Source organism: Plectropomus leopardus, chromosome 19 (genome assembly GCF_026936395.1).
Source record: "Plectropomus leopardus strain MGB_pleo_1.0 chromosome 19, ASM2693639v1, whole genome shotgun sequence".
Taxonomy (NCBI): domain Eukaryota; kingdom Metazoa; phylum Chordata; class Actinopteri; order Perciformes; family Serranidae; genus Plectropomus; species Plectropomus leopardus.
The window spans coordinates 16939833-16951806 of NC_142194.1; the positions used below are offsets into that span (position 1 = coordinate 16939833).

General features: G+C 38.4%; 1 protein-coding gene across 1 annotated transcript; it reads left to right on the plus strand.

Moving 5' to 3' along the window:
• The first annotated feature begins 688 nt into the window (after positions 1-688).
• Positions 689-9870, plus strand: LOC121958445 (carnitine O-palmitoyltransferase 1, liver isoform-like). Its single transcript, XM_088070077.1, has 8 exons — positions 689-841; positions 5523-5624; positions 6050-6187; positions 6421-6498; positions 7008-7115; positions 7313-7363; positions 7857-7960; positions 9601-9870. Exons 3-8 carry the CDS (start codon positions 6074-6076, stop codon positions 9728-9730), a joined length of 585 nt encoding a protein of 194 aa, XP_087926203.1. The 5' UTR covers positions 689-841; positions 5523-5624; positions 6050-6073; the 3' UTR covers positions 9731-9870.
• Positions 9871-11974: the final 2104 nt, after the last annotated feature.

Genomic DNA, 11974 nt, shown 5'->3' on the forward strand with positions numbered 1-11974 from the left:
TTTGCCGCCCGCGCTGTGTTTAAGGACACAGAGAAGCCCGTGTAAACATGTCAGAGTAATCCGACAGTTTGGAATTTATGTGACTTTCTGTGTGAGATCAATTTGTTTGATCGTCTGACTGTCGGTTGTTTTGGATAAAATTTATTAACAAATCTGTTTTTTTCTTTTAGCCTTTATTTTACAGGAAAGATTAATAAAGAAAGAAAAATAAATCAAGTAAATAAATACATACATACATAAACTCATGCGTTTAAATGCTGATAGAAATGTTAAATATTTCATTTCAGCGTGGAAATGTTATTTACCAGAGTATTTATTCTGCCTTTTTTTGTACTTTTTTTATTTTTAGATTAAAATATATATAATACATAATAATACATAATTGTATACTCATTTGACCACAAGTTTTGCTCCCTGATTGAAATATTTGCTTTTGCTTCATATTTTTAATGTTTTGTGAGTGTGAGGGAAATGTGTCATTTTGGCTAGACACTTTCCATTTAAGTCTGTGTGTGTGAACTGTTTTGAAAACCTTTGCGTGGACAAATCTGTTCAAGCAAATGAGTCAAACTGTAATGGGAAGACTTTAGATGATAACTGATGTGATGTTACACGCTTGTACAGTAGGTGGCGGTATGCACCTTTAAGTTGTTTGCGATGTGCCAGTAAACTGGGAAAAGAAGAAGAGGAGAGCAGTAAAGATGTAAAATGACCTGCAGCCTGACCAGCTAAGTCAAAATGCCTCACCAAAAATCCCCAAAAGATAAGCTAGGGTGCAGAGAGAACTAGAAAATGAAAGAAGCACAGAGACAAAGGCCCAAAAGATGTGAAGAAGGACCAGGTAAGACAGGTGGAGCTGCAGGTGAGGTGTAGACAGGTTGATGTTAGCAAATAAGCCCTGCTGTTGTAGGCTTAGTTTTAAAGCTAGTTAGCTGACACAAATATCACGTTATATTAGATGGCCTAAGGCATGCATTGGTACCAACCAAGTTATGCTATCTTGTCTAGAAAGGGGCCAAAGTTATGCTTTATGAGGGGGAGAGCGGCATTAGGGACTGTTGGTTATTTATCAGAGGGGAGAGGATGGTGCAAATCAGGGGAGGTGCTTCAGGTATTTTTTTAAACACTGGATAGGGAGTTATGTGTTTTTAAACTGGTTAAGCAAAGGCAGAGTCAGCTTTAAGTGGTTGTATTGTGTATTCAAAACCTGCAACTGTTTTAAAAGGTGTGTTTTCTTAAAAAGAAATGTGAAATATGGTAAATTATAATGGGGATGGTGATGTATTTTTCCCCAGTCACTCAGAGAGGGGAGGGTCAAGGTTATAAAAAAAATCACACACCAGCCACCCAATACTCTGATAAATAAAGTACAGTTCCTTACCATTTGTCAAAACAGTGTATTTGATATTTCTGCGTACTGTTTTCCCTAAACATTTCTGGAATTGCATAAAGTGGGTATGACTGGAAAACTGAGAGGTGACAGTTATACTCTATACCAGTGTTTCCCAACTGCTCCAGCCACTGGGTCCAGATTTCTTCTTAGTTATTGTTTCAAGGTCTGCACATTAGATAAATTACCACATACTCAGTTTGATTTGACAAAATGTAAATAACGTGTAGGCTTAAAACAGAATGAAGTAAAACATATTGCAAGAATAAAGTGAAATTTTAAAACAAGGGACTTTTCTAGGATTTGAAGACATTGGGGGCTTAGCACCAACCTCTGTAGAAAATAAAATGTGGAAAAAATGCCATTCAAACCTGTGGGCCTTTAAAGAATTCTGGCTTTTTCTTCTTTTAAACTTTTTGGCAATTATTGTCCTTAAAGATTTTGGAGATTTTTAAAAAAAACTCCTGGCCTTTTGTTTTTCTTTATGCATTTTTTTGCTTTAGGCGATTTGTTTTTCTTAAAAAAATCTTTTGGTGTTTATTTTTTTTTTCACAACTCTCTGTTTTGCTTAGATTTTTTTGGTGATTGTTGTTTCCTATAAAAAAACTGTGTTTGTTTACTGTGCACATGAGAAGAGTCCATATAATTGTTTCATAGATAGATAATAGATAATATTGGAAATTATTAAAAATTAACCTAATGTCGGTGAAGTTCACATCCTGATTGTGTAACCAATGTCACTTGAGGAGAGGTGAGAATCAAAACAATCATGCCCAAAGCTCAGGTGTCTCACAATTAAGTACATATAATTACATTTTAAGTAATCTTAAAAATCAACAAACATAAATTAAAATTAATAGTTATATTTACTTACATTTTCACAGTAATTGGTTTCCTTGATTAAAAAAAATTAAATCAACTTGTCAGATCTTACAAACCAAAGGATAGATAACTTCATATATATATTACTCCTAAAAACAACATTCTAACGTTTTTTTTTTACTAAACAACATAAAAAACCAGTAGATCCTAAACAATCATTACATTTAAAGTGATTTTCAAGGGTGATGGAAGTTTTTCCATACATTTTTATCTAATGTTAGGGTTAGGTCAGCTCAGGTAATGCTGCATGTTTATTGCTGAGTTCAAATGGGGTTGTGTTTGTCTAAGAGTCCGTATGATTGCCTCATAGATGTATAGTAAATTTGCAAATTATTAAAAATGAACCTAATGTTGGTTACGTTCACATCCTGGTTGTGTAACCAATGTCACTTGAGGAGAGGTGAGAATCAAAACAATCATGCCCACATCTCGAGTGTCTAGTCTAGTGACTAGAACTGATTGGTATCTAGCAGCTAAGTTTGCAGATTGCAACCACCTGAAACTTCTCTCATGTGCCAAGTGTGTCAGAGACCGACGGCGGCCGATGCCAAAATGCACGTGGCTCTGTCAACAACATGGTGATCTCCACAGACGAGGATCCGCTTTGTACGTAGATATGAAGAAGTCATTTTAAGGAAACAAAAACACAGCAGTTGTTATTTTCAGGTGATTAAACACACAAAAAAACATACTCATTATATTGTATTCTGTTTCTGCCAATATATCCCCCAAAATCTTACACACTGGACCTTTAGTTTAGGACAGGTTCACAGTTTCATTCAAGAAGAGAGCATAAGATACGGGGTAACCCAGAAAAGTATCTTGGATGATAAGTTAGCACTGGGAAGGACATTTTGACATCCATCTCTCAGAAACAAGGACACATGGTGTAGATTAACTTAAACAATATGTGATTCATTCAAATCTGCTTTATGTGATAGTGATATCAGCTTCTGTCCACAGTGGCCAGCATACAACCTTGACTAATAGTATTGTTTGTCACATGTTTGGATTGTGCAATATATTTGGGTTTGTTTTGGCAGATTTAAACATAAAATAACATAAAACAGTACTTCAGAGCTCAAAATTCAAGACGAAGTGTCAGAAACTCTCTAAATGTTACTATCTGTTCAGTTATTTGGGTGTTCTTATGGTATTTTGCACATTTTGCTTTTACGTTTCCGGAGATCTAAACGCCACAGAGGAGTGTCATCTGTCACCTAGTTTATACTGACCCCGTCTCTCCCTGTCCTCTTCCTGTTTTGGACCCACTGTCTCACATTGATCCACCGGCTCTCTGTCTGGATTTTTTCCAAAAATCAAAATGCAAACTTGTGTAGTGGCTGTTTAGTCCAAGTTAAAAACTCAGGGTTATGAGGGTTTTCCTCAGAAAACATTTTTTCACAGAATTAACTATTTATAGCCAGTTCCCCTAATTAATGACTCTATCAAATTATACTATATTTGCTGCTTAATTAAAATATCATTGTTAAGCTGTATCATTGTCTGGCAGTCTTTTTTTTATAACAGCTGTAAAGTCATGAGCTCTAAGTAAATTGTGACTCAGAGTTGCAGAGATGCTCGGGATTACTACACAGTCGATACAGATTAAGCTCTCTAAGGGAATTGCGTGTGTTTTCGCATTTTTTAGACACTGGCAGTCAGTGCAGACGTAGCATCCACAGGGGTGCTGTCCAGTGTCAGAGGGACTCCACCTCAGGGCATTATCCATAGCCTATTTGTGGAGGAAAATCGATTCCCTGTGTGACGAGAAGCAGTTATTGCCTTAAACAAATGTACCCAATGATATCAGCAGCCAGTCAGCGCTTTGCCATCAAACTTTCAGTTTCAAGCTGACTTTGCATTTGAAAGGACTCATAAATAATGTGTCTCTTTTTGAGCTTCTCTTAAAAACCCTCATGCATAAGATGAATGTATTTTGCAAAGTAATACACATACAATTTTTGCAATTCTTCATCAGTTTGATGAATCATCTGTAAGTCCCTTCACAGCTCTTGCTACCACCTTCAGGGCTCAGTTTCCCATCAGCTGCTGCAGAGCAGTCGCACCTATGAATTGTGACGCATCATGTTGCTGTTGGCTGTTTGCACTGGTCTTTTTGTGTATTTTTCTTTCTTCTATAGCTTTCATGCAATTGTTAGTGTCCTAATCTGCCTGCTGGTTACCTAAATGTGACAGTTGAGGGCTCAGTGGAAGTGTTATGGGTTTTTGTTTTTCAAACCACAAACTCCAAAAGCAAGCAGGAATTTCTAAACAGCTGTGAAAGAGCGGTCATTTATCCTAACAATATCTTACTTGTCTGACAGAAGTTTTTGTTACAAAAGATGAAGCTGTCTAAAATTTCTTAATTTAAGAAGAACATGTAGCAACCTTGGGTCATATGCGTGTTTGCCTGTATGCTAATCTTACATATTTGCAGGCATTTAAACAAGCGTATTTGTCCATCATGGTGGGTCCACTTTCAGATGTTCACAAATGTTTGTTGCCTAAGAATGCAATTGTTTGCGCATGATTTACATTTTCACCTGTGACCAGTTATTTTACATGTTCATTTAGTATTCTTGTGTTTGATTTAAGTGTTTGAGATTAAACAGTTTGTGTTTAACACACATGCCTACCTGCCTTGAGGTTGTTGGCTGACTGTTTAGATAGATTGTTCAAGAAAAAACATTTATATTATTTGAATTAAGGTAACTCCACTCTGGCTGTCACGCCTCTGTCCGTGCCCCAAAACTGTCTATAATAATCACATTTGTCTCTTCCTTGTTATTACTGCTTTTGCTCCTTTCTTTATTCTTTATTCTAGTCTGTTGGGCTGTCCATGTAAAAGGCTGGATTGCACCAACAACAATTAACTTTTAAACGTTATTAAATCAAGGTTTAAGTTTCTACTGTACCAAACTAGACTAACTATACCTTTCATTGTCTTCACATTCTTTGATTCAGGTTGTCTGCAGGTCCTGAAAAAGTCTGAAAATGTCTTAAATGTGATTGTAAATATCTTTGACATTAAAATGAGTTTACTTTGAAATAGATGATAAGAGGAAAAGTAATATAATGTGTCTAATCACCCCATTTCTAAAATGGCTTTTTATAACTTATTTATTTTTATAAAATAAATTCTGCACAACTATTGGTAGATAACTACAAAAATAATTAGTCCTATGTATGTAGTCCCTTTAATATTTTAAGTGTGTTTGTTTTTGAATGCTTGTGTTTTATTCGCCAGGCGCTGGTGCGGATCTTCTCTGGCAGGAAGCCTCTGCTCTACAGCTACCAGGGTTCGTTGCCAAACCTGCCTGTGCCTGCCATCAAGGACACGGTCAAGAGGGTGAGACGTCACACGAAGCAGAGGAAATGACAGCACGCTGATTACTTACCATGAAACAGATGGACCACTTTCTCATGTTCATCAGTTTCTGCCTCTGTTGCACCAAATTCCCTTCGTTAGTGTCTGATTGTTTTGTCTGGCTGCGAGCTGGTTGAGAAATGTATAAAAATGCAAGATATCTGTAAACCCTTTTAGATTGACATATATTTGACACATATGAGGAGAGAGCACGGAAAAGACAAATGGTGTTGTAGCAGCAGAACTGGTTTCCCATCAGCAACCAGGGACATAAATTTAAGTTGATTTATTGATTTAGTAATTTTTTTCTCAGTTTCTGTCTTTAATGGACTATGTAATCTTATTGTTTATGTCATTTCTGCCTCATGATGCTTATTATTCTCCTCTTTTGCACATCTCTTGTTTAGCACTTGGAATCTGTGCGTCCACTGATGGATGACTCAGAGTACGAACGTATGACCAAGCTGGCGGCAGAGTTTGAGAGCGGCGTCGGCAACCGCCTGCAGTGGTACCTCAAGCTCAAAGCTCTCTGGGCCACCAACTACGTAAGTGGTTGACCTCAGTGCTTTGGTTAAGTGAGGCTACTTTAAGCGTCATGTAAATGTCCAAAGCAAAGCAGGCCAAAGGAAATTTAAAATTCTATTAATTATGTATTTCTTTGAGGTTCTGTGGTTTAAATTATTTATCCTGTCTGAATATGTGAGTGACTGCCAGTCGACTGCAATATTAGCTCTCTCACAAAGATTTTATTGTGTCTCTGTGTGTTTTCATTTTTCAGGTTAGCGACTGGTGGGAGGAGTATGTGTATCTACGTGGACGGAGCCCAATAATGGTCAACAGTAACTATTATGACATGGTATGAAAATCTTATTTTGGTTAAGAAATTTCTGGTCTGACCTGCTGAAGTTCTCACTTTGGATTGACTCTGTTTGATGCTGTACTATCATAACAGTCGGTTAAAAGTACAAAACTTATTGCTATTTTCAAAAAATTGTTAAGTTATGGAGTAATAAATTTAATACATCTAAACATTTCAGATACTTTCTGATTAAGTCTCAAGGATATCGGAATAAAACATCTTCTCAGCTGCAAATCTGTATTTTACGAAGATCTGTTGCATTTCAAGGTTACTTTTTCTGTTTATGGGCATTAAGATATTTACAGATACATGTGAATAATTTGATGACGTGTTTGCTATAAGAGAAAAATAATGCATATAATCATGTTACTGTTAGACTAAGACATTGTTTTTTTACCTTTTTATTAACAACCAACAATCTATCTTTGTTGTCAGCAATGCCCATGCCTACATTCATACAACTCCAAACATCACTGACTTCCTGTCTCTGTGCGTTTTCTCCTCAGGACTACATGTATGTGACACCCACACCCATTCAGGCGGCGAGGGCGGGCAACAGCATCTACGGATTCTTCCAGTACCGCCGCAAACTCAACAAAGAAGAGCTTCAGCCTGTGAGTTTAGCCGCCAGTCAACCCTAGCTGCCCTTTCTACATGGAGGCATTCATTATTCATGTCTCTTTGCTATGGCAACACATTTTGTGATATTTATTGTATTAATCATTTTGTGATTCCCTCCACTGCTCTCCTCCTTCTTGTCCCTGTGCCCTTGCCATCGTCTTTTCCTGTCCATTTGTCCATCTGTAATCAGCTCAGTGTGAGAGAACATTCAACACCACACGCACTCCTGGAGAGGAGGCCGGTAACGAGACACACGCACACACACACACACACTGTGGCATCACAGTGCTGATATATGATACATGACATTGTCTGAACATGAGCAGCAGGTAGCAAAGTGAGCAATGCCAACACACCACTGTTTCAGAGATGATGAGGCATACTGAAGGTGTTTGAGCCCTCTGGAGTTTAAGCGTTGGATAGAAAACTGTGTGAAAGACTGTGTGTGTCTGTGTGTGTGTGTGTGTGTGTGTGTGTGTGTGTGTGTGTGTGTGTGTGTGTGTGTGTGTGTGTGTGTGTGTGTGTGTGTGTGTGTGTGTGTGTGTATGCATGAGTGTGTGGTCTCAATAAACAAGGTGGTGGGATTCACTGAGTCATAGTATGTCTGCTGTACAAGGCCATCCTGTCATCTCTCATCTGTCTCCTCTTGCCTGCTGCTCTCATCTCAGGTCTGTCTGGGTTTCTGGAAACAGTCTGTCTCTAACTAATGTCTATTTTCTTTCCTTTGTTGGCAGCAATCCCCGTTGGCTTTTCATACCTGCATCAAAAAGTCTGTACTGCCGTGGATGGAGGCAGCCTCAAAATGTATATCAACCACTAGCCACTTGCACAGAAAATTGTAAGTAGTCAAACACACATAGAATAATACACAAAACACTGATGGGCTGAAGATCAAGTTTTTGAACAGCATTTGACTTATAAATACAGAATGAAACTCAAAAACATGTTACGTCAGCAGAGCATATGATTTAATCTGGCATGTTTTCCAGTCTTTAGCAAACTTCAGATTGAGCTGCTTTTACAGTTTCCAGATGAGCAGAGTGTTGTGTTATCTGTATTAAAAGTGATAAACAGATGTTTTCATACAAGTATAATTTCAGATAAAAATAATTAACTTTTTGTTTAATCTTCAGCTACTGTCACATTGTGCAAACAGCGCTAACAACTGCAGTAGTGTTGACAAAGTGGCGTCTTCTTCCCGCCTGGAAAATGCAAGGTTAGGCGCTGGCTGGGACTGTAGTACCTACTGCATGCCAACTGTCAAGGTTACAGAAGGTTGTGTCTGACATTGTCATGCTGCCATAACTGGCATCGTATCATAACCAATTTACCAGATATCCTGATTTTGGAATCGATCTTCCAGATGTTGTTTGTGAAATTTGTAGACTATTGAAATACTGTCCATGGGACAGGTCGTACACCTCTGGATAGCCCTGCACTACAATGATGAGAGAAAAATCTCCAAAAATTGAACTTTATCTCATGGCACAACAGTGGAGCCCTGAAAAATAGGTGTTGGGGAACGCATGTGCGCCACAGCAGCAGTGCTCTTGCTTTTGAGCGCACCTCGTACGTCTACAGTGGTTTTGCGGATGCAAAAAAAGTTACATATGTATGGTCCCTTAGGTTTTTAACCTGGGGAGGAGGATGGGCGCCACGCTTCTGTGACAACGCAGTGGGTCAGGATGACGTTATCAGCAGTAACCACATGTAGCTGGTAGGACACACAGGGACAGGGAGCTCATTACATTGCAGAGTGGTAGTCTGACCTCTCCACTCAGGACACCCCTTTATCTTTACATAGCAAATAGTTGTTTGCTGCCGTACTAATGCTCTAAATGTCACATACAGAAGCTTTAAAATATAACAGGCTTTGTATTCATTATTTTAGTATGTTCATGTTCACAGATAAGGTACCCATACAGATGTTCAGGGGTAGTTGTAATGTCCTTTTTCGCACTGCAGGTCTTTACATAGTGGCACCTAACAGGCTTACTTGCTGTTCTTTTTTTCTTTTTTATGGAGAATCTTCCCATCTGGCTGGACTCTCCACTGAAGTTTCACCTCCTCATACTCTTTTTGGACCTATGGAAGCAAGGAAAAAAAACACATTGTATACACATGAGCTAGTTATTGTGTTATTATGACAATCACCTGTGTACACTGATAGTCAGAAGACAACTTCCTGATTACAGTAACGTACTTGTTCCAAAATGGCTTCGCTCACAGCAGAGTCACCGAAGTTCGAATTTGATGTCATTTCCACCCTCACAATCCACCTTTTTTTCTTTTCTATGGCTAAACAAACAGAAACGATACATCGAGTATGCATTTTCAGTTTGCACCTTGAGGAGCACATTTTAAAAACAATGATAGAATGTGTTTGATAGAATCAGACTGTAAAAGATATTATATTACCTTTATAGCAGTAGAACTTAAATGGGTAATTGCACCCTCTGTCGTACCACTTCTTTTTAGAGGCCGAATACAATACACAGGATCCATCATCATTGGGCTGAGAGCCTTCCCAGTCTCTGAAGGAGCTGTCGCTCTGGTCCGACCAGCTCCACTCATCTCTGAACAAACCGATCCAGACCAAGGACTGTGATGGCACATTTTCATTATTTACCTCCTGTAATACCTGGTTTTCGGTCTGGCTCCTCACGCTGGCCAGGTCAGAATCGTTCAGTCGACAGTACTCTTTGGCTTGCTGCCATGACTTCTCTTGAAGAACAACATACATCCTACCAGACCCGTTATCTGTGGATGCAGCGAAATACACTGTCGAGATTAAAAGGTTTGGAGAGGAAAAATAGCCCACAGAAATTATTTTTCCACGCCTAAAGGTGCATTGAAGAGATACTCCAGTCATTTAGTACTGCACTTTGATAAAGCTTGGATTTTCTGAAACCTTCTCAGTGGTTTTATTCTCTTTATATATCTCTTACTTTTTCATTCTGTCTTTTAAAGTTGGTGCAGATGTGTTTGGATCGGTGTTTTAACGCTGCTTAGGAGGACACGGAAGGTGATAAATGGCAGACGTTATTTCATCTCGCTGGTTAAGGAGCTGAAATTAATGCATCACCCGGATGTTGCGTTCTCATCGATGCCAATCAAAGCGGAGATGATGAAAACCAGCGTCTACTGCAGAGTCATTTGAACCGGGTGTGAATGTTCATCACACGCATTCGTATTGCATTAAAAAGCCAGACATTAGTGGGTGTTAGCATGGTTGAGGGTGTTTTTTTTTGTGCAGTGGGAATGAGGCTTAAGGTCTTAAAGCCTGCCACTCTCAACCAGCCTGTTTGAACTGAAGACGCCTCTTGGATGAGCGATGAGACGTCCTCAAGAGACTCAAGCATATCCAGTTTTTTTTTAATTTTAACAATGCTTTGGTCAACGGGTGGTTAGGTTTGTGTAGAAAAGCTAATTTGTTATAGTTAAGAAAAAAATCATGTTTTAGCTTAAAAAAACCTGCTTTTTGTCACTCTATCTTGGCAGGAAATGCAAAAATGTCTCGGTAAGAAACAACCTGTAGCTGAGCATCAGGAGGGCGGCATCACTTTATATAACACTGCTTGACAAAGTAGTCATCTTACCTTCCTGACAGACAAAAGGAAGTGTTGTCTCGCAGAGTGCACTGACCCATTTCCCATCACCCCTCATGCCTCCGCAGCGGTGAGACCAAACAGGTGAACTGGCCCAGTTAGTGTATTCTGCTAATTCATGACTGGTCTGGGTTTCTCCCACAGACCACAGCCAGGACGTCATCCCAGTCTCTCTCAGACCAATCCAGAGCTCTCCTGTCACACCGCTGGCTTCTGTCAACTCCACCAGCCTCTTCATGTCATCACGGTTGCCAACGGTTGCCAGGTCAGTGTAGTACTCTCTGCAGTAACTCTGGGCCTCATTCCAGCTCTTAGCCTCATCTATCAGGTGATACTCTCGATAAATGTGTGAACACAAGGAGATGCAACCTGCGGAGGGACACCCACCAAAACATCAAATAAAGCAGGCATAATAACTGTAACTGTGTATTTTAATTTCAGCATTTTTTCACAAATACACTCACCTGAAGCCAGCAGCAGAATCACCAAATGGAGCATATTTTTTCTAGGATATAAAAGGATAAATGTTGAAATTAAATGTCCCTTTAATTCATTTATAGACAGCAAAGGAGCTGCATCAAAAAAGTCATTTAATCTATTAGTTGATAGACAAAAGAATCTAGCTAGTTAGCCCAATATATCTATTTACTGCAGATTGCTGCTTTATATCATTTTAAGCTAAATTTTGGGGGGTTTGGACTACTGATAGGACAAACCAAGACATTTGATGATGCAAGAGAAAAAATGAGATTTATTGAGAAAATGTCCTACAAATTGTTTGATAATTAAAATAATTATAAGTTTCAGCCACAATGTACAGTGCCCCTTCAGTCCCAAAAGATACAGTTTGGTATTTATTTATTTTAATTTTTTGTTTTATTTTAAAGATGACACTTTTTGAGAGAACAAATTATTATCTTGTGTACGGATAACTTTATTGTTCCCAGAAAAGATATGAGTTAAAAAAATACATTTTTGGACTATAGGTGTCTTTAATAAAAAAGAAATATTATCAAAAAAACAAGGATACCCAGCTGTGCCTCCCTTCTGGTTGCCAGGCAGTGCAGGTTATCAAAAATATCAGAAATAAAATCAGATATCAATAATAATAAAATATTTCTATCATAATACTGTCTTTTATTATCAAATGGATGAAAATATCTGTAGCATACAGCTGAGTTTGAGGCAAGATTAAAAAATATTGACATCATCAATGAATCTACACTTCCATATATACATATTTT